The 20,560-nt window shown below is 46.3% G+C and overlaps 1 protein-coding gene across 1 annotated transcript in view; it reads left to right on the top strand.

The window, feature by feature from the left end:
- The window catches only part of SCNM1 (sodium channel modifier 1), a 144,483-nt gene that overhangs the window by 104,900 nt on the left and 19,023 nt on the right, over nt 1-20,560 (top strand). The window contains exons 2-3 of the mRNA XM_086947428.1: nt 15,799-15,869; nt 17,722-17,810. Coding sequence (XP_086803554.1) covers nt 15,799-15,869; nt 17,722-17,810 — 160 coding nt within the window. The remainder of the gene's footprint in view (nt 1-15,798; nt 15,870-17,721; nt 17,811-20,560) is intronic.

Below are 20,560 nucleotides of genomic sequence, written 5' to 3'. Positions count from 1 at the left end.
CTAGCGCACCTACACGCAGACACAGAGACCCCCCACACACACACACCAGCGCACCTACACACACGCACGCACACATACATACAAAGACCCCCCTCCCCCCCCCGCCGCCGCAATCGCACACATACACACACACACACCAGCACCGGACCCCACTCACCGGCTACGCAGGATTTCTCTTCTCTGGGGCGGCCCCGGGTCTCTCCCTAGCTCACGGGAGCCCCGGGCCGCGGGAGGACTCGGCTTCTTTGCTCCATCCCGGCGGGCAGCCAATCATAGCCCAGCAGCAGGCGGGACTTCCTTCTTTCTTCTGGCCCGGCCTACGTCTTCTCTCCCGTTGCCTGGCTTCCTGCCTCAGGGGTCCGCCAATGGCAGCGCGGCCCCGAGCAGGGAGGCGGGCACAGCGTTTCCTCTGCCATTATAATATTGCATTGAGCTTTACAACTTGTGCCAAAATGGCAACTAAGAATTGGCTTCGTGGCTTGTTTGAATAGGATATCTATCTACCTTCGGTCGGTACCTACGGTTGCTATTCCGTGCTCAGGGTGCTACATTTGTAACGTGTTGCACTCTTGTCTGGTTACAAACGGCACCATGTAAACCAGGAGCCAGGGGTATGAAATCTATATTGTATTATTGTTGCACAGCGCCCGACAGCCATGAGACCTGATTTGCGCTCTTAAATAATGAAAACATAGAGGTCTGCGCCTTTAAGGTCACACCATTGTTACAAGGTGCCATCATTTACAAACGTGCAATGCCAGTCCGTTTGTTTTACGACAGAACAGTTTATTTAGTCGCTGTTGCACGGCGGGTGGGAGAGGTCATTTGGTGGTGAGATGGAGGTGAGACGACCAACAATGTAATTACTTCCAAGGTGTTGGGTCTGGAACTTGAAAGTAAGTCCCCAAAACTGTTAGGTGAAGGTCTGCATGCGGTGCGATACCGACTGCTCACTGCCTCAGTGTTCATTTCAGTCCTCTTGCCCAGCCGAGGCATCCGCTGTGTGTGTATGAAGCCGGGGCCTGAGTCGCCTGACGGGGATGCGGAGAGCTCCGCTTCCGGCCGGCTGAACTGGAGTGACCCCCCTCCCTCTGGTGTAGGTGGGAGTGGGGGGGTTTGACGTAGCGCTCCCTCGCTGATGCTGTGTCGCAAGCTCTCTGTCCGCGTCGGGAGCCCCCGGCCGGCATGTTGCAGTGCTGGGAGCAGTGCGGGCTTCTCATTGGACAGTGCGCCAGGTACGTGATGGAGAATAGAATGAGGACGGGGCGGCGATGGGGTGGGATTGGAGCGCCTCCAAGGGGAGAGTGATGGTGATGCAGCCCCTGCCGTCAGAGGACAGTGAATAACGAGGGTGGTCCTTTCTGCTGCAGAGGGATCCATGCAGGCTCCAGTGTCGGAGGGAGGAGGATGCTACGGGCATTTCATGCCTGCCCACGTGCGAGTAGGGGGTGCCACAGCCAGCCTGAGGCTCGCACATGCAGGGGGCTTACCGTTGCCCTGTGTGAAGTATTAAACCATTCAAGGGGTATTTTGTTTCGATACCACCAAATTTGGAACAAAAACCACCAGATGTGTACTGAAGTTATCTGGTATTCTTATGGTAGGTAAAGTTCCTTTCGGGGTGCAGAAGGCCAACATCTGTGACTAGCAATCGAATTTTATCCTAGAAAAATAGATGGCAAGTACTTCGAACCTAAAGGACTAACACAACGGCCTTAAGTGATGAGCACGGACAGACATCAGACGCAGCTCTTATGATAGGAATTCACGTGCTGCAGCAGCACACCGTACATAAACTGAAACATAATACAATACTGAATGATGAAAGACCCCCAAGGACACCTGGGTCCCGCTGACTGAGCAAAAAAGAAGGACTGAGCCCAGTGCGACTTGCATAACAAAAGGGGTGTCTGGAAAAGGACAGCACAATAGGAACTACAAAGGAAGCGCATTGAAGCAGATGGGAACATTGAAAGCCACTAACTGGGGTCTAACAAAGAGTGCTGAGCGTTCACAGCAGTCCGAGACCTGCAGAAGAGACTTTGTCTCCAGAAAACAAGCACTGCTCAGGGTACTGTATTGAGCCAAAGAGAGGCAACGCTGGAGATTAACGTGAATACCCTGGCATGGACTGGGAGGGAGCGGCGAGCCTCCTCCCGGAGTCTGCAGACACGATGCATGGCCACGGCAAAACACACACTAGGTGTGCTCTGGGCGAGAAGCATGACTTTGTGCATAGCAAAGTGCATACATTATAAGTTAAGATTTGCATTGAGTGTCTGGGCTTTCCAGATCAGTGAAAACATAGCAGTTCTCTGTACCCAGTCCTGCATCACTATCAACCACCACCAGTAAGCATTCCAGCATGTTCGTTTGTCTTATGATTTGTGATTGGGGCTTGCCCGCCTTTGTGACACCATTCATATGAACATGTATTATCCTTCGATGATGATATAAAATCCAAAGCAAAGACGAGCCAGCCAAGTAGAAAGATAGTCTCTGCTGCATACCCCATTAAAGAGCCAGGCGATTCATCGTCTGAATTTCAACCTAGAGACAAGAATGGATTCGGGTACTGACCCTGACTGAAGACCTTATCCCGGCTTTTTAAATGATTTGTACATCTCGGGAGATGCAGCATCCTAGCACCTGCGTTTATGATTTTATACAGAATTCAAACACACCCTTTGGATATGTATTTTGTCTATACAACAACCAGCTTCAGAAACCCCTATACTGGGAATTAATTACATTTTTTTCTAGTGCCCTTCAGCTGACCATTTCCCTTAAGGAAATCAGTTTTACCGACTTGCCTGTCCTGATTTGACATCCTTTGCTGCCCTCTGCTGGAAATAACCAGTGACCCTGAAAACTGGTTGGTTGCACACTGTAGCTTCATACTGTGGCCTAGGTTCAGGAGACGGCTCAGGAACAGAAAGAAGAACAGTGATGAATACTTTATCTTTAAAAGGTAATTACGCTGGAATTTAATGCAAGTTTGCAGTCGGAGGAGGCAGTGGCGGCCTTTGCAGTTACTGTTACTGCCCTGGGAAAAACCGAGTTTGACGCATCTATACCCTTAGAGGACAGATATCCCTAGCTTCCGTTATCTTAGTAAACACATATTTTGATTTGCATCCGCAACTTAGTATCCTGTATTTAGAAGTGGAGCCAAAACTGCAAGTGTCACACTGCAAAAAGAAAATACAAAACGTAATACACGCCCACAATAAGCATAGACTTATTTTGTAGCTGTGAGCTGATCCTGGGCCTAAATTACAAGAACTTTTATTTAAGTATTAATTATTTAAACAAATTAAAAGCCATTGTTATTTGTAATATCAATACATCGAAGTCACGTAAATACAACACATATTGCATTACAAATGCTATAGGTGTCACATTTGTGAAAGTTAAAACTATTGGATTTGTAAATGACAAAGATATTAATTTAGCTATTTTCAAAACCAACACATAAATACAAAATTTGTCATTTACAATACCAATAGCTCAAACTTTCCTAATGCGAGACCTATTGCATTGCAAATGCTTGTTCTTTAAGAGGTTAATATTCTAGCTTTTCATCAGGTCCTGTGATTGTAGTTTGAGTTTTCAATAGAATTTTGTGTTTTGGCTTCATCAATTATTGTGATCATATTTTCTGACCACTGTTTTTAATTTTCTGCGATACCAGTTTTATTGATTGCATCTCGATTCCCTGATACGGGGGTAAACCGGCATGGTTGTGAGCTGCTGCACCGGGGGCGGGGGGTAGGAGATGGGGCTGAGTTGGAGAGATAAGGAAGAGCAGTGACTGAAAGAACTGAAGCGGTGAAGGAGGGTGGAGATGTTACGAAGGACAGATAGAGAGCAAACCATAGAGAAGTGCAAACGGCAAGCGCGCGGCTTCATTGACACCGCGACATGAAATGACAATGGCATCAAGACATGAAATGATCACGACATGAAATGATAATGTAATCGCGCCACATGGGGCGACAACTCTTGATGGGGCACTGTCACGGGCTAAAAGCAGCACTGCGGTATGGGCAGACAAGTCCCAACAGTGATACCACAAAATTGGTGACAGCCTTTGGCGATACCAGCATCGCAGTACGGGACGCAGCGGTATGAAAATGGCATCGGGATATGCAGGGACAATAGAGGCAACATGACCCAAGGGAGGGGATGTGGGGGGGGTTGCGGGCAGATACATCACAGTGACCCCGGGACAAGGGGCCACAGACACAACACAGTAGAGGGAACATTGACAGGGGGGGGGTGGGGGAGCAGAGGCATCACAGGGACATCACGACAAAGGATGACTGACAAGACCCCAGCATGCAGGGAGGAGGCGGGACAGTGACTCCGTGACATGGGCGACAGGGCGCATCTTGAACCTGCACATTGGGCAGGCAGCAAGGCATGATGGTAACACACGGATGTAGAGTGGAAGCGTCACCTCAGTGTGGTACGACAAGACATATAACATCAGGACATGAACGCACGGTCCACAGTGATACTGCACATGGACCAACATGTCGCGACAGTGACTCACAGGTGTGCAGTGACTGCTAAGGCGGGGATACTGCGCTGTGGATCGACAGGGCACACTAGAGACACCACCGTGGGGGTTGACGTGGCAGAGACAGCACAACATGGGGGGAAAGCGGCACCGTGTCACAAGGCATGTCAGCGAGTGATGCCGTGACGCGGTGCTGCAGGGCAGCTCAGCACTACAGGTGACACGACGGGACACTGAGGGCAGCGACTCTGTGTAAGGATGCTGCATGTGAATGGACACATCAATGACACCGCACACAGGACGTCAAGGTACCACGGTGACACCCCCGCCTGTAGCAACAACTGTGTGGCACAGCGATGACACACCACGGTGCTACAAGGAGTCACTGTGACACTGTGGTAGGGGGAGTCCCTCGTCCACGTAGACACCAGGACACGTGACATTACTGTTTCTACAAGGTGACACAGCGCGACAAGGCTGTTGTGTGTCAGTGTAGCAGATACCAGTGGGGCAACAGTGGCGCACAGTGACAATGGAAGACAGTGAGAGTGCAGCAGCATGCCAGGGATGCCTCTATAGGGGACAAAAGGCGGGGCATTAAAGTGAAACTTTGTAATGTGGCAGTGGCACCCAGGCACTGCCCTGTGGTGCAGGGTGACACTGCATTGTCATTAGGGCCTCAATGAAACAACCACCGGGGGTGACAAATGTCACCTAAACCACACAATGTAAGGCAGCGTCGGGCATCCCTGGCACGTGACCCAGAGGGACCGCGACACCGTAACCTGCGACTGCGAGCGTGGCAGTGACGTCACGACATGAGGCGATATGGGCAGCGTGACAGACACGTATGCAATGGGGCAACAAGAGCGGTGCAGAATGGGCCGGCGACACAAGGGTACAGTGACACAAGTGGAAGGTGACACCGTGGGGATGCCGCATGTGATGGAGAGCACCCAGGGAGTCTCCCAAGGTTTATTCAGTGGCCTGGGGAAATTTTGGAACTAAGTGATAATTGCGCCTAGAGGGGAGGCGTGGGACGATTCTGGGATGCAGGGGGGCACGCCTTGGCACTGGGGGAGTGGTAGGTGGAACAGGAAGGGTGACAGCGGGTGGGGTATTTCTTGCACGTGTTTACTCTAGCTGCCGTATTGGGAAGTGACCATTTTTGTATAGCGCACACTGTAAAGAACATCCCTTCTAAGAGCTGGAAGCTGTTCGGTGGTAACAGGATGGTGGTCTTCTCTGTGGTGGAAGGTAAAGGTTGTGACCGGTGCTCATTCTCACGCCTGTCTGTTACCCACTGCGGAATGTCAGACACTGTAATGGCCTCCAAGCGTTAGCTTTCAATGCCTCTCCCATGTCTTTCGTAATGAAGGCGTTAGCTAGGATTGTGCGTAGCGCTTCGTGCACAGCCTCCTTTCTCCTGGGCAGTGTTTGCTACCAATGAGTATGGTGAAAGAGAGGTGGGGTGGGGGCGGAGGGGTTTACCCTGAAACCATTGAATGAAATAGCTGGTCGTCGTAATCAGACGATCGTGATGAACTTCCTGCCCCATCCCCCATGCTTCACCTGTGTACTATAGAGTCCAGGTGTAACATGGCCTCGGCTCGCGCCTTCCATGCACCAGGCCTTCGACCATCTCAGTAGCTTCCAGCTCTCCATCTTTCGCTCCAGTACAGAACCAGTTTAACTTCCCTCCTAACCTCTGCCACATCTCCCATTTTGGCCCACCCTTTTCTCCCTGTTCCAAATCCCATGACCCTCAACATTACCCACAGCCTCGATCACCTTTTCCCGAAAACCATATTAAATCAACCCCATGTCCCTAAACAGTGACCATCCCTCAAATCCACCCCAGACTGCGTCGCGGATCACCCAGAAGTCACCTATACTTATGCCCCTGGCCCCCTCTGCCCACGCTCTAACGCTTACCTTGTTCCATTGTTTAAAAAATAGGATACAATCAGGGAGTGTTTAATCCGTCTCTGCCCCTTCCCACACACCCGTCAGTCAAGCACCCTCTCCCTGCTTCCCTATCCTCCACCCACGGCCCATCCCACCGACCTTGGCTCGACCACGTAGGAGCAGCCAGAGGATGCACTGATGGAGACGGGTACAAACATATATATTTTGATAGGAACAAATATGGGGTTAGATCCCTCCGTGGATAAGAGTTTCAATTCACCAATCAGAAGTATGTTCCCCTCGTGGATGGGTTCCACCATGCTTCTCAATCATTGAAACCCCTCTACGCAAACCCAAGGCGTAAGCTGGGCCCAAATCTGTGAATGGAACAGGTGTGCAGTCTGCTGCCTCATGGAAGCTTTGGTAAATGATAGATTAACATTGCACTAGGGCACAACAAGCATTTTCAATGCAATAGGTCTCGCATTTGCGAAAGTTTAAGCTGTTGGCATTGTAAATAAAAATGACTTTTATTTACGTGTTGGTTTTGAAAACATAAACCAAAGGCATTGCCATTTACAATGCCAATAGCTTAAACTCGTTTATGTTTAGAAGTTGGATAATTTGAAGCTGAGGCCTGTTTACTTTATCACGTCCCACATTGAACACTAGAGACTTCCGAGCATCCGTACTACGTAACAGCGCGTTTCTAGCAACTAGCAGTAAATGCCCCCAGCTGTCATGTGACCTTCACAAACTCTTCATTTAATCCGCTTCACAAATGCCCAGACTTCCAGCTCGTTTTAGGATCAAAACTGTACAGTGTCCTACATTTCTACCGACCATGATCGCAAGTTAGAATCGTTATCTGTGTTTTTGGGTCTCGCTGGAGTTAGCATCCTAAGGATGCGTCCAGCTAGAGACGTATAGCTGCCCGTCTCGGGGGAATTAGGGACAGGAGGGTGTTACTGTGGATTTGGGTGCGCGAACGCACACGCCCAGCCCGGCGCCGTGCATGTCCCCTGCCACAGATTCCCTGAACACACACATGCACACGCAGGGAGGAAGGCACACACACACGCGCGCACCCCCCCCCCTACTTCCCCCCCACTCACCGGCACCCCCCGCCGCACACACACAGGAGCGCACCTACACACACGCCCGCGCACACACATATAGAGACCCTCCCCTACCCCTCCCCTCCCCCCCCCCCCCCCCCCCGGCCGCCACCACCGCCGCATACATACATACAAGCGGCCGCCGTATGCATACATACATACAAGAGCGTCCCTCCGGCCGCATGCAAACATACAAGAGCCCCCCCCCCCCAAAGCCCCATTCCCCACTTACTGCCATTCTAAACTCTTGCAGCCTCCGCAGGGCTCTCCCTTGGGCATGGGAGCCCCGCGTCACCAGCACTGCTTCTCTCCGTGGGCGCGTGCGCTGGCTTCCGAAGACTGAAGTCCAGCCCCATGGAAGGTTTCGGTATTGCTCTTGTCGCCCTGCCGGACTAACCATGCTAGCACGGTCAGATTGCGCTGAAGAAGGAGTCGGTGAGTGGATGAATGAGAGTAAATATGAATAACAGAGTGCATGTTTAATTAGTTATTGAATGCTTAAACCCATCCACGACACAAAAGGCCCACTCAGTTATCAGCCATACCCATTGGCAGAGCAAATGCTTGTTTAAAATAGTGTATTTAACTCTGCTTATTTGAGCACATGCAAACCGTGGTTGTAGTAGAAAAGGCAGAGATTTGCCTATGGTCAAGAAGTGTTGGTCCGGTGGGAATGCCGAGATCAGTGCTCTGGTCTAATTTATGAATTCAGTTGTTTACCCGGTTGACCTTCTCTGCTCCCAGAATCGCACAAAGAGACAAAAAGGGTGAATGGAAAGACATAGGTCTACATTTCCACCCATCCAATAGCGGAGGGGTTACAGTTTACAAATGACTGCATTGAAATATGTTTTTTCTGTTTGAAACGTGTATTGTGGGACTGTGCTCTACAATGGCTGAAATATGACATCCTGGCGCTATGACGTACTATCAATAATTTTAAAAAAATGGCGCATAATTTGTGTGTGTAAGTAGAATTGTTTCGAAATAGTAGGCAAAACATCTGGAATTTTTCTATTGCGTCAGCCTGTGAAAGTCCCCTTCCAGCTGTCCTGATGTACACTGTTCATTCACGGTGAGATTGCATTTTCCACGAAGCAGTACTCCTTTATTTTTGTTTTTGTCGAATCTTTGCTTGCAGCTTCGATACCCTGTCAGGCACTTATTTCATTTAGTTTTTACCGTATTTATTACACAGTTTGGGATTTTGTAAAAGTACAGGCTTCATGGGTTTTATATTTTATATATATTTAAGAACACAGTTCGTTATATATGTCGTACTGTAAAGCACTTTCAGCACTTTTATTTTAATCGCTTTTTTGAACATAGTCTTCAAATGAACAGTATGAAGTAGGAGCACATGCTCGTGAACTAGGGTTGGAGATCAAGGCAAATGGAGAGGGGAGTTTTGCATTCCTGCAGTTTAAAATTACTCAAACATTACATATTGATGGAATATAGACAGGTTCTTAGGTGGATTGATGTAATAATTCCATGACCCTTATTTGCAGTAATTTGCAAAGATATTTGCACGAATGGCTTTATTTTGCACAACTATCTGTTTATATATTTATTGAAAAATTATATATTTATGTATTAGGGTCTTAACACATTTTTATCAATTTGGGAACTGGAGTCACAACATGTTTTAAATTTTTAAATGTATTCAAATTTGTAAAACATGTAAAAATTATATGATTTCATATATTTATATTCTTATACATTTTTGCATTTGCCACTTTTCAACTACAAACATGTTTTACAACAGGTGCCATTATGCTCCACAGGGTTGTATCATTCAGGTGAATAATACAAAATAGTCTGGATTTCCCCCCCCCAGAAATGTGTTTTTTTTCGTTAAAAAAAAAAAAATGGCAGTTCGTTCCTGGTCATTTTTCTGGCGCATATTTAATGGTGCGCAGATCACGATTTCGTGGCTTAGCAACAAATGCACGTTGTCCCGGAGCAGACTCCTAGCACACTACAAAGTTCGTGAATAGGGTTGAACTCAATTTACTTCTGCATTAAAGATCAACTACCATTACAGACACACAACCAAGTACAACCGGTCGATGTAAACGCCCATCATATGAAAAGGCAGCCAGATTTAGAAAGCGCCTCGATGCATCTCCTAATGGTAGAAAGCGCAGTGGAAATGCAGGTACCAGAGTAAAGCAAGGAGTACTTGTTTAGTTCACTGCTGCTCCGACATACGTGAATGTTTGCAGTGTGTGCATGTGCGAGAGAGGGTCAGACTTTCGCTTACACACCTGTACTCATCACTCAGGCTTGGTAACATTGGGAACTCTTTAATATTTTAAACAATCAGTGCACTTACTGGTTCCCTATTCTCTTTCTATAATAGCCTTTGTTTTCCCGTCTTGCATTCTTCATTCAACCTATTCCCTTTAGCTCTCTCATAAATATTATTATGGATTTATTATGAAACATTAACATTTGATAGGGCACCTAAACTGCAGAGTGTCCACTTTAGATTGGTTCCGAGACATTTCCTCGGGTACACACCATCTCTTCTAATAGGCCTGATGTTAGAGTTGAGGCTTGCGGAAGTCTTAACTAGAGATAGGGCCACACAACGGCGCAACACCAGTCTAGGGTCACGCAGCGTCGCATGCCCAGCCCAGGGTCACACAGTGACGCAAGCCCACCCAGAGTCGAGAAAAGTTGCATTCCCAGTCCACACGGTCTCACAGTGGCACATACCTCCGAGCCCAGCCAGGGTCACATGAGCAGGGTTACACAGTGGCGCAGTCCAGGGTCACGTGGCGTCGCATGCCCAGCCCACACGGTCACACAGTGGTGCAGACCTTTGAGCCCAGCCAGGGTCACATGACGGCGGAGGTCTAGCTCGGGGTCCAGTGGCTTCGGCCCAGGCTCACACAACGGCGTAAGCCCAGCCGAGGGTGAAGAGAAGTCGCAGGCCCAGCCTGGAGACTCATAACGCACGGCCGCAATGTGGTTTCAATTATCGTGCCCAAACATGGCACACGCATCACTCGCGGGCTTGTCTTCCTAGTCTCTTCTTTATTGACCATGCGCGAGTGTCTTCATCCATTCACGGTGCTTGTTTGTCCCTAGAATACGACAAATGAATCTGACCATGTTTAATGTGATTGGCGCTCATGTAAAGTGCTTGAATGCTCATGGCTCGAGTTCATTCTATATAAAACGATCAGCAACAAAAAAAGGCAGATGCCCCAGTAAATGTGACTGTTTTATAGATTTCAGCAACAGGTGCTTCTCTTATTCGCAGCGACATTCAACACAACCTTTATATACAAAAAATAGATTGCCAGGCATTCGGAAAAAAAACGCATATCATTTTTTTTTATTAGGTCAGTTATGTCCCTCTTGCAAAGCTTTTGTAGTACCCACATTGGTCGCTGGGAAGTACTAAAAAAAAAAAGCATTTGTAATCCAGTAGTTCTCATATAACTGAAAGTTTAAGCTATTGCCATTGCATTATTATTAGCAACGCCAATAGCTCAAACTTTAGTAATGCGAGACCTATTGCATTGCAAATGCTTGTTTTTTAAAGTGTTTACTATAATACCCAACACTCCATATTACGGTTTTTAGCTGGTGAGGTTGCAGACAGTATTCCACACCTTTGGTAAACTTGCTTGCTTGTGTTCCGTGAATGTTTCATGCGTCCACAATCCACACTCCTCTACCTTTCAACGACTGCATAAGCCTCTCCCTATGCCCTGCTTCGCATATAACGTAATTTAGACTATGTGATTGTTGAACAATCTAAAGCTCGCTCCCCCAATCTTACTGACCGGGCTGCGCTCCTGGGTAAAATAAGCTTTTAAGGTTCTTTTCTTTCTCTGGATTCTCGCGTTGGCAACTTTGAAGAATTCGCAGATACATTAAATGACCACTGGTTTTAGAATCGTGTGCTTGCTAGTTTACAAACAATAAAATTTCCATCAATTATGGCCTTGTACTTGTGTGAAAGACGTTTTCCATTGGCTTTGTTGTTGGCGTGTGACACATGCATCGATGTATCTGGCTCTTTTATTGAATTGTTGTACCTCATCCATATTTCACAATATTCTGCAGCTTATTTACTTTCTTTGTGCATCGCCTTGCCTTCTCTCTACTCAATGAGAAAAAAAATCACCGCACTGTACCATAGGATATGGTAGCAATGTGTCCTAGGCGTTCTTTTTAGGTCTTCAAGCCGCAACGAGCTCTGCAGCTGCCCGCTTATCTCCACCCCCCCCCCGCACATTGCCACCCAGAATGAGCCCCCCAATAGCGCCTTGCCTGACAACCCACCGCCCCGCACAAGCAAACAGAGTACACCAGCAGCTCCCCACTTTCTCCGAAGCACCCTTGTGCCGCCGACAGCTGATATTGGGGGGAGTGACTAACAAACATTAATTCCCCACCTCCGTAGCCCTGCTCAGTGTTTGCTATGCCACAACACACTAATTTAACCTTTGCTGTGGCATGTCCTCCACCACCACCACATCCACAACCACCACCACCACCACCACCTCCACATCCACCTTCACATCCACCATCACCACCGCATCCACCACCACATCCACCACATCCACCACACCCACCACATCCACCACACCCACCACACCCACCACATCCACCTCCACCACACCCATCAACACCACATCCACCACCACCACATCCATCACCACATCCACCACCACTTCCACCACCACCACCATATCCACATCTAACACATCTGTGTGTGTGTGTGTGTGTGTGTGTGTGTGTGTGTGTGTGTGTGTGTGTGTGTGTGTGTGTGTGTGGCTCTGTGTGTGTATATGGGTGCAAATGCAATAGGTCTCACATTTGCGAGAGATTAAGCTATTGTCATTGTAAATGACAATGCCATTTATTTATCTGTTTTCAAAACCAACACATAAATTAAAATTTTGTCATTTACAATGTCAATAGCTCTAACTTTTGTAAAGGCGAGACCTTTGCATTGTAAATGCTTGTTCAAAGTGGGGACGATTCGCTGGCAAAAAGCTACCACCTAGTGGCACTGATTGATAATGAGCCTAAGTACTTCACTGAGGCACCGCTTGAGTAATTAACTGCATGGGCATCTGACAAAAGCATAGTTTTGCTAAACCAGACAGGATTTTTCAAGCTGACTGGCACTACAACCAACATCTTGGCCCAACCCCTCTTGACCGATGCAGCCAAAAGTTCAAGAATGCCATTGCATCTCTGTTTCATTGACTAGGCAGCCTTTGTCCACATCGATGGGGGCAAAGCTTGAAGCAAATTGGCTCATTGGAGCATCCCCCAGGCCCTACGGAATATGCTCATCTTGCTCCATACTGACACGTGGGGTCAGGTTAAATTGGGGACAGGAATGCTCCTCTCTAGGCAAATTCTGCCAACTAAAGGGATGTACCACCTTGTGTGTGTTCTTGCACCTACTTTGATCAACAGCTTCAATCAATCAATCAATCAATCCGGGAGTTTTAAACGTGCTACTCACCCATGATGGTCTCAGGGCGGAGGGGGAGGGGGGGGCAGCTCCGGTCAGTCAAAGAGCCAGGTCTTGAGGTTCGTACTGAAGATGTGCAGGGTGGGGGCGCATGGGGGGGAGGCGGCTCCGGTCAGTCAAAGAGCCAGATCTTGAGGTTCTTCCTGAAGATGTGTAGGGCGGAGGCGTGTCGGATGTCCATCGGGAGCTCATTCCAGGTCTTGCCCGCGATGTAGGAGAAGGTTCTGGCAGATCGGACTCTAAAGTTAGACACCTGTAACTCCCACACCCCAAACCTGGACGGCAAGACACACTCCAGTCTCTAATGCTGATGACTTGGTCTTGGTGAGTCGCACCCAGGGTAGGCTGCAACATCTGCTTATAACCACACAAGAGTACAGAACTAAAAACGTTCTGACCCTCAACCTAGACAAAACCAAGACTCTGCTGATTAACAACAATAAGAAAATAATACCGATCTGGTAATGGGCTAAAATGAGATTTGACTCAGCGGAGGACTATAAATACGTGGGTATAATTATTGACAAAAATGGATCATTCATCCCCCAGAAGGAGACAAAGGAGAAAGGTTTGGCACTGGCCATAGCGTTTAAAAATCTCAAGAGAAAACTGGCGGGCCAAAACTCTTCTTACAGTGGCGCAAGTGAAGCTCTTGTCAACCATAACATATAGAAGTGAAGCACCGAGAGGAAGGGACACCACCATGTTGGACAGTTCAATGACTAGAGCGTACAGACTCATTTTCAGCCTCCCGAACTACGGCACAAATCAACCTGGAATTTGACCTGCAAAGACAGACTCTGATCAGACGGGGGTGTCTACATAACTTGTTGGAATAAGATCAGGAAGGCAGACTCCCACACGCTGAACTATCACCTTTGGCAGGAGCTGCAAGACAGGGCGTCTTCACCTGCCAGAGACTACCTCCAATACTCGTTATTATTCACTGGGATAAGCCACCTTTGGGGAATCCTCACCAACCTGTCCAGAAAATCAATAAAAATTCTCATACCTGGATGATTCTAAACGATTACAGCATTGTGGCACCTCAATAATATTTCCACGCAGGGTTTACCAACATAGTCAAGGAGAAGTTTTTGAAGTATCGCTTAGGTTTACTTCCTTCTCAATTACTATTTGTGTACTATTTGTATTTTATTGTCCGTTCAAACTTTGCAAAGGTTTTAAGTAACTGAGAAAATGTAACCATAAACTTGAAACTTGTAGCTTAAAACTGAACAAGGCCCACAAATTTTCCTGTTACATTCTACTGATGGTATCGGGGGAATCGATACAAACAACACTTACTGTTTCTGGCCCTGGCCATAGCCAAGAGGGACATATCGCAACTGTGGAAGGCGACATCCCCCCGACCCCAGGCAAATGGAAGAAAGAATTAGACAAATGAATGGGGCAGAGATCGCTGTTTTTGATGCCCTGCGAAATACCGAAAGATCTGGACCCGATGGGCGACATATCGAGGTATTGACCTTCCCCCTCTGCCATATACAGACCCCTAAAGGGAGCCCCTTGATCCATGTTACTTATTAATCCCTATTCTGTTTGGATAGAGCATTGCTGCCCTGTGTATACGCATACCTTGAAACTGATATGTCGTATATGTTACTATGGAGATCGAGAACTGTCTGCACATTGTTTGTATTGTTTCACCTGCATGTTTGGCAGGTGTCGTTACATAACAGAAATGTGGTTATTGGTGATAACATCCTTTCTTCCTTACTGGTCTGTGTAGGGCTGTGGCCCCTCTTATTGCAAAATAACCTAATAGAATTTGTTGTTAAAAAAAACTGAACAAGGCATTTTTTTTGTACCTAGAACTCTTCACAGGTCATCATTTCATGTATTCTGTTGAGAATTGATTATTGCAATATGCCATGTTTAGCAAAGCCAGATTCAGCTTCAATACTACTGCAACATATTCAAAATTGTGCAGTGGTAGTTCTGCTTGGACTTAGGATAAGAGATTGAAGATCAAAGAAGAAACCGAGGAGGGTGAGGAATCACTTCTTCAATCTATGCCATGAAGCCAGTATAATGTTCTACAGACCAAACAAGCCGTCTTCAGCACCACCCCGACATCCTCCAGCTGAAACGCCAGCAAACATACAAGATGCACATCTGTACATTCCCCACTTCCAACAAACAACTTTCCCTAGGCAAGTTGTTGAACATTATTTTGCGCTTGGCTCATCAGTACTACCTAATTTCTTTGGTCATCAATATCAAGCCCCCCATACCTTTCACATTTTTCAGTCCTACCTACGATCTGACATGGACATATCTCAAAAATGGACTCTTAGAACCCCCCCCCCCTCCCTTCCCCCCCCCCCCCACCCCACCCCACACCCAGTATGTCTACACTGAGCCTCATGCTTTCAGAAGTGGGCAGGGCGAAAGCTATCACACCCTATCCCCATACTGTACCTTGATAACTGGTCCTGATGTGTGGAGCGGACGAGCGCGCTTCTCACAGTGATATCCTTGTCGATGTTGAGTTTGGTAAAGTACAGTGGGTCCTCTTGCCAGGGCAGGCGTGGTTGTTTTTTCCCAGTGAATTTACTTTGGCAGTGAAGGTTCCTTTCGAGGCGGTAGGGCGGCTTAACTTGGTAATACTGGGATGGAATACCCAGGTATTGAGGTGATGGCTGTGTTCGAAACACAGATATGTGGCGACATTTGTCATTGACTTCATTTTGTTATTTCTTTTTATGCAGAAAAGACGAGTTGCTGATCTGCTGGCAAGCTTCATACCTGAGGACGAGGCAATTCTACTGAAAAACGGGAAGTATGTTTCCTAATTCTTCTTGGATCAAATCCAAAATTATTATGAGAATAGAAAGCATGACCAAACCTATAAGATTCTGACCTATTCTAAATACTAAGAAATAATGTGCTACAATTGATATTGGTGGGTTGCAGCTTCACAGTTATTGTCAGGAGAGAGACAGTGCACACATTTGATGACATTGGGCTACCCTGAACCAGTTTATGTTCTCGGATAGAGATGCATTTCTTGAGAGAAATAGTGATCAATTTCATGTCCTATGGTCTATACGCCCAGTCCCATAGTGTCATAAATTGTGTTTTGTGGGATAGTGTATGGTGTCACAGCCTCTTCGATTTAATGTTGAATGTCCAATTACTAAGCGATTAGATTGTCATTTTTTTTAGCAACAATGTGGCACATGCCATGTTCGGAAAGTTACAGTGACCAATGTCTATCCTAAAGAATACACATCCTAAGTTAAAGTCCTACTCTCAGGGATGGGTGGATAAATACATAACATTCATGGTAGCCGACAGCATATTTGATAACCCTATATAGAATTGTTTTCAATCCATGCCAAGTGTCTTTAAACCCTGAATGTCTGGAGGATTAAAGAAGGGGATCATTGGTAGTATGGACAAACTCTTGCTATGGACAGGAACTTGATGCTCTTAAGGCGAATCATGGAGCGAACACAACACTATACCCTGGATATCAAAGTACACCGTTTCCTTAAATATACAATTTGGTGTTACTTAAGATCTTGAAAATCAGCTCTCTAAAAAGGAGAACTACTATCATCTTTTTTTATTTTATCCGTACGTTATCTATAAATATCCCTAAAGAAGTAGGAGCGCAATCCAGCGAAACACGTGTTAGATGGCTTTAATGATCACTATTTGAAGAACCAAGGGCCGAACTTGTGGACATACCACTTTATGCATCATATGTGATCCAACTTGGAGAACATTCGCCAAACCACTACACATTTGTGTGGTATAGACAAATTGGTCTGTAAGAAGAAACTTTTATGAGACGGATTACCAACTATAGAATTTCATTGAATACTGTGGTCACCACATTCTGATATCTTTTTTTCAATTCTGGACCATTATTAGGTCCAATTGCACTAATCTGACTCACTCCTAACTAGTTTGTTTTTATTGAAACAATACATATGCAAACATATTATTAGGATTTTTTAGATTGATTTTAATTGTGGTCACCACAAATGTCATTTTTTATGCATTTTATATGGTTCAAAGATTACTGATGGTTCAGAGTAAAATCAGTGGGGCCTCCGCTTTACAGCTAGGCACCACCAAGAGGTGACACTTCAGTTATACCCTTATACACTTTTCTGTAAGGTCTAAAGTAGCCAGTCACTCGCTACCCTGAGAGTCAAGTACGGAAATTGTTATACTTGGACCAGCTCGTAGAGCCATAGTAGGATTGACCCTGAGAAACAGGAGGCAAATGATGTCAAGCACCATGATTGGGGACAGGTAGCCCTTGTCTATCCTGTGACCCCACAAAATGAGGTGATACTGAATCACATGCTCCGTGTCACATTTCACGTGGTAATGAATACTGTGGTATATGGGAGTCCTGAGGATTTTGTCACCGACAACAGTTAAATAACAAAGGCTCAATATGAATGAATAGCCAACACGTCTGGGGTTCCACCATAATCGTAATATTTGTTTAAATCAAAGTATTGTAACAGTGATTTCGGGAAGTTGGTCTAGTTGTCCTGCTGTTAAGCGTTTGTGGATGTTATGTTGTAGTAAGAGGTGGTAGATTTCACTGCAATGTTGATATAGTAAAGTTCACAACATTATTTTTTTTTTCTTTGCTTTTATTCCCCTAGATATGCCTGTACTGTATGCTTTCACCGGCCTGTCTTTGACACCCTAGATATGCTGACTGTTCACCGGAATGGCAAGAAGCATGTCGCCAGTAAGTTTGCAACTTCGCCAGTAATTGTGCCGCAGAACAGGATGCATAATGCTAGTCACCAGTATATTTGCCTCAGGAGAATGGCTGAATAGTCTGCCCTAGAAGTGCTCCCCTAACCCAGGTTAGTCCTAGGTAGATAGTAGTTATTCTCCCTCAGTTCTAAGGTCCATCACCAGTTAAGCCCTCATTTTGAGTGGTTGCTGCTAAAAAACACTTCAGTGCCCCTAATCTGTTAACTGTATTAGAGCAGTTCATAAGGCTGATTCAGCATCTTTTGCACTATCTGTGCTATAACTAGTGCTCACTATGTTTACTGCTCTTTTTCCAAATGTAGGTTATTGTTGTTATCTGCCACCAATATTTTAGCGGTGGTGACATCACTGTGTTTCAGTGTGGTGTTGCTGCATCACTATTACAAACTTTAATTAATGTTAGATTTGCTTGGATAGTGCAAGGTGAGACTATCTCTGCCGACCATTTGTTACTCAGTTGCTGCTTCTGCCCGGTGGTCCCACTTTATGCGCTTCACTCTGCCCTGACCCTCTGCATGCTGAAGATGCGACGCCATGGTGCCACGGCTGGGTTCTGTTTCACGTTCAAAGGCTGCTTCATTTACCCCTGTCCACATTGCTCTCCATGTCTTTGTCCCCTCTTCTTTTTTCTTTCCTTTTTTTAGGTCGAGGACTCCGTCGCACTGCATAAGCAGTTTGGGCGGAGCCCGAAGATTTTATGTTTCTTAGAGGGGGCTTGGAACCCGCCCCTCTTCTCCATTGGCTGGCCTAGTAAATGCTGGCCATGTTGCGTGTCAGCTCGCCGTTTTGCACGAAAAAGCAGATTTGGAATGTTGATTTTTACAGCAAGGCACCAAATGCCACAGTTTTGAGTTTCACCTGTTTAGGGTGCCAGCTGACTCCATATTGTCGAGAGCATAGTGGTCCAGTTATTGGTCATACATGCCAACACACCAGATTCACACGGGGAACTCTCTATTTTTAAAGCCAAAGGTCGCTTTATTCTAATTTTCTATTGCTTGAAATTACCCACATTTCAGTGTACACCAATGGAACCAATAATTCCCCCAGATTTATTTTTTAAAACCTCCCTCCTCATTTCCAAATGTTGGCATGTATGTGTTTTCCATTTACAAATAATTGTTTTCAGGCTTACTGGCCCAATTGGATCACTTGAAACAACCCAAGACTACAGCTCCCAATTGGATCGCTTGAAACAAACCAAGACTACAGCTCCCAGAATGTTAAAAGAATACCCAGGATAGGAAAATTGAGTCCCTGATGGGTTGCCACCTAGCTGTTTTTAGTTTTTTTTGTAGGTGGCTCTATGTGTGGGTGGCTCTGTCTGTGTGATGGTGGCTCTGTGTAGGTGGCTCTGTGTGTGTGGGTGGCTCTATGTGAATGACTCTGTGTGGGTGGCTCTGTATGTGAGTGTGTGTGTGGCTCTGTGTGGGTGTAAATGCAATAGGTCATGCATTTGCGAGCGATTAAGCTATTGGCATTGTAAATGACAATGCCATTTATTTAACAATTAAGCTATTGGCAAGGTAAATGACAATGCCATTTACTTATGATTTTTTAAAAAAAAGTCCTGAGCAATGCCAATAGCTCTACCTTTAATAATGCCGAGACCATTGCATTGTAAATTCTTGTTATTTTTCAGCTTTATTGTTGCATTGAACGACAGTAAATTATCAATTGTAGGTTATTTTTTGTTATCCTGTCTCTTTGCCTTTAGTCATCCAGTCACGTCCACCATGCATTACCCCCTAAATTGTCCCTGCCTCTTGTCCACGCCCCTTCTCCATTGACTGACAGCAAGAACCAGCTTTTTCTCCTTGATTCTCCTATCTCTCTTCATCTTACCCCTAACCGGTGCTCTTCAAATAGGCTACCCCTGTCGCAAACCACAGTCACTTTGTTGTGTCCCTATTCGCACTCTTGTTTTTATTCTGTTCAGCCCTAAATCACTGCATCCATCCTCCACCACCCACATCCTCATAGGGCAGGGGTGGGGAATTCGTATCGCCCGACGCCCTGGACATGAGGATTCTTGTTGAGGACAAGAAGTTTTATTGTCTACTTAGTCCTCCGGGCAAGAAGGCATTTTCTGTAACCCTTGTGCGTCTAATATAATTACATACTAGTTATTTCTAATCGGAATCTTAAATCTTAGTACATGCGCCTTTTTGTAGGTAATTACGGTAACCAAGCTAAGCCTGGCTGCAGCTGTGAGCAAATTGGTGCTCACCGTCAATCAGAGAGGCGGAGACCTCACACTGCCAGGATGCCAGTGAGCGATGCCGGCTTCCATATTAGTTATGCTTCCGGGTGCTCCAAGTTGCTGCACGTGTGCTCTTGATGAAACAATAAAAACATGCCACTTGTGGTGCCGTGCGGTTTCTACTGCAGTGGTAAAGACCTGTGTGTGCGGGGTCAGAGAAGGTGCATATCCCGCGTTCCGAGTCCTTAAGAGTGGACAGGCATGTTGCGTACGCAAATTCTCGGAAAAAGTAGTCAGATGAGCCCTGCGAGCTCAGATTGAGGGAAGCTGAACAAGGAGGATGTGGTGACCCTGGATGCCATCAATTACATAAAAGGTTAAGGATATACGATGTACTTGTTCAACAAAACACACACAGATGCCTCACTGCTTAAAAGCCCCTATAGTCAGCTCCGCATGAAATAACACCAGAGAGCCTGAAAACCAGTAATGTACAGCGTTCTAAAGATCCTGAT

The sequence above is a fragment of the Lissotriton vulgaris genome, chromosome 12, assembly GCF_964263255.1.
Source record: "Lissotriton vulgaris chromosome 12, aLisVul1.2, whole genome shotgun sequence".
NCBI classification, from domain to species: Eukaryota; Metazoa; Chordata; class Amphibia; order Caudata; family Salamandridae; genus Lissotriton; species Lissotriton vulgaris.
This window is presented reverse-complemented; position numbering and strand designations above follow the sequence as displayed.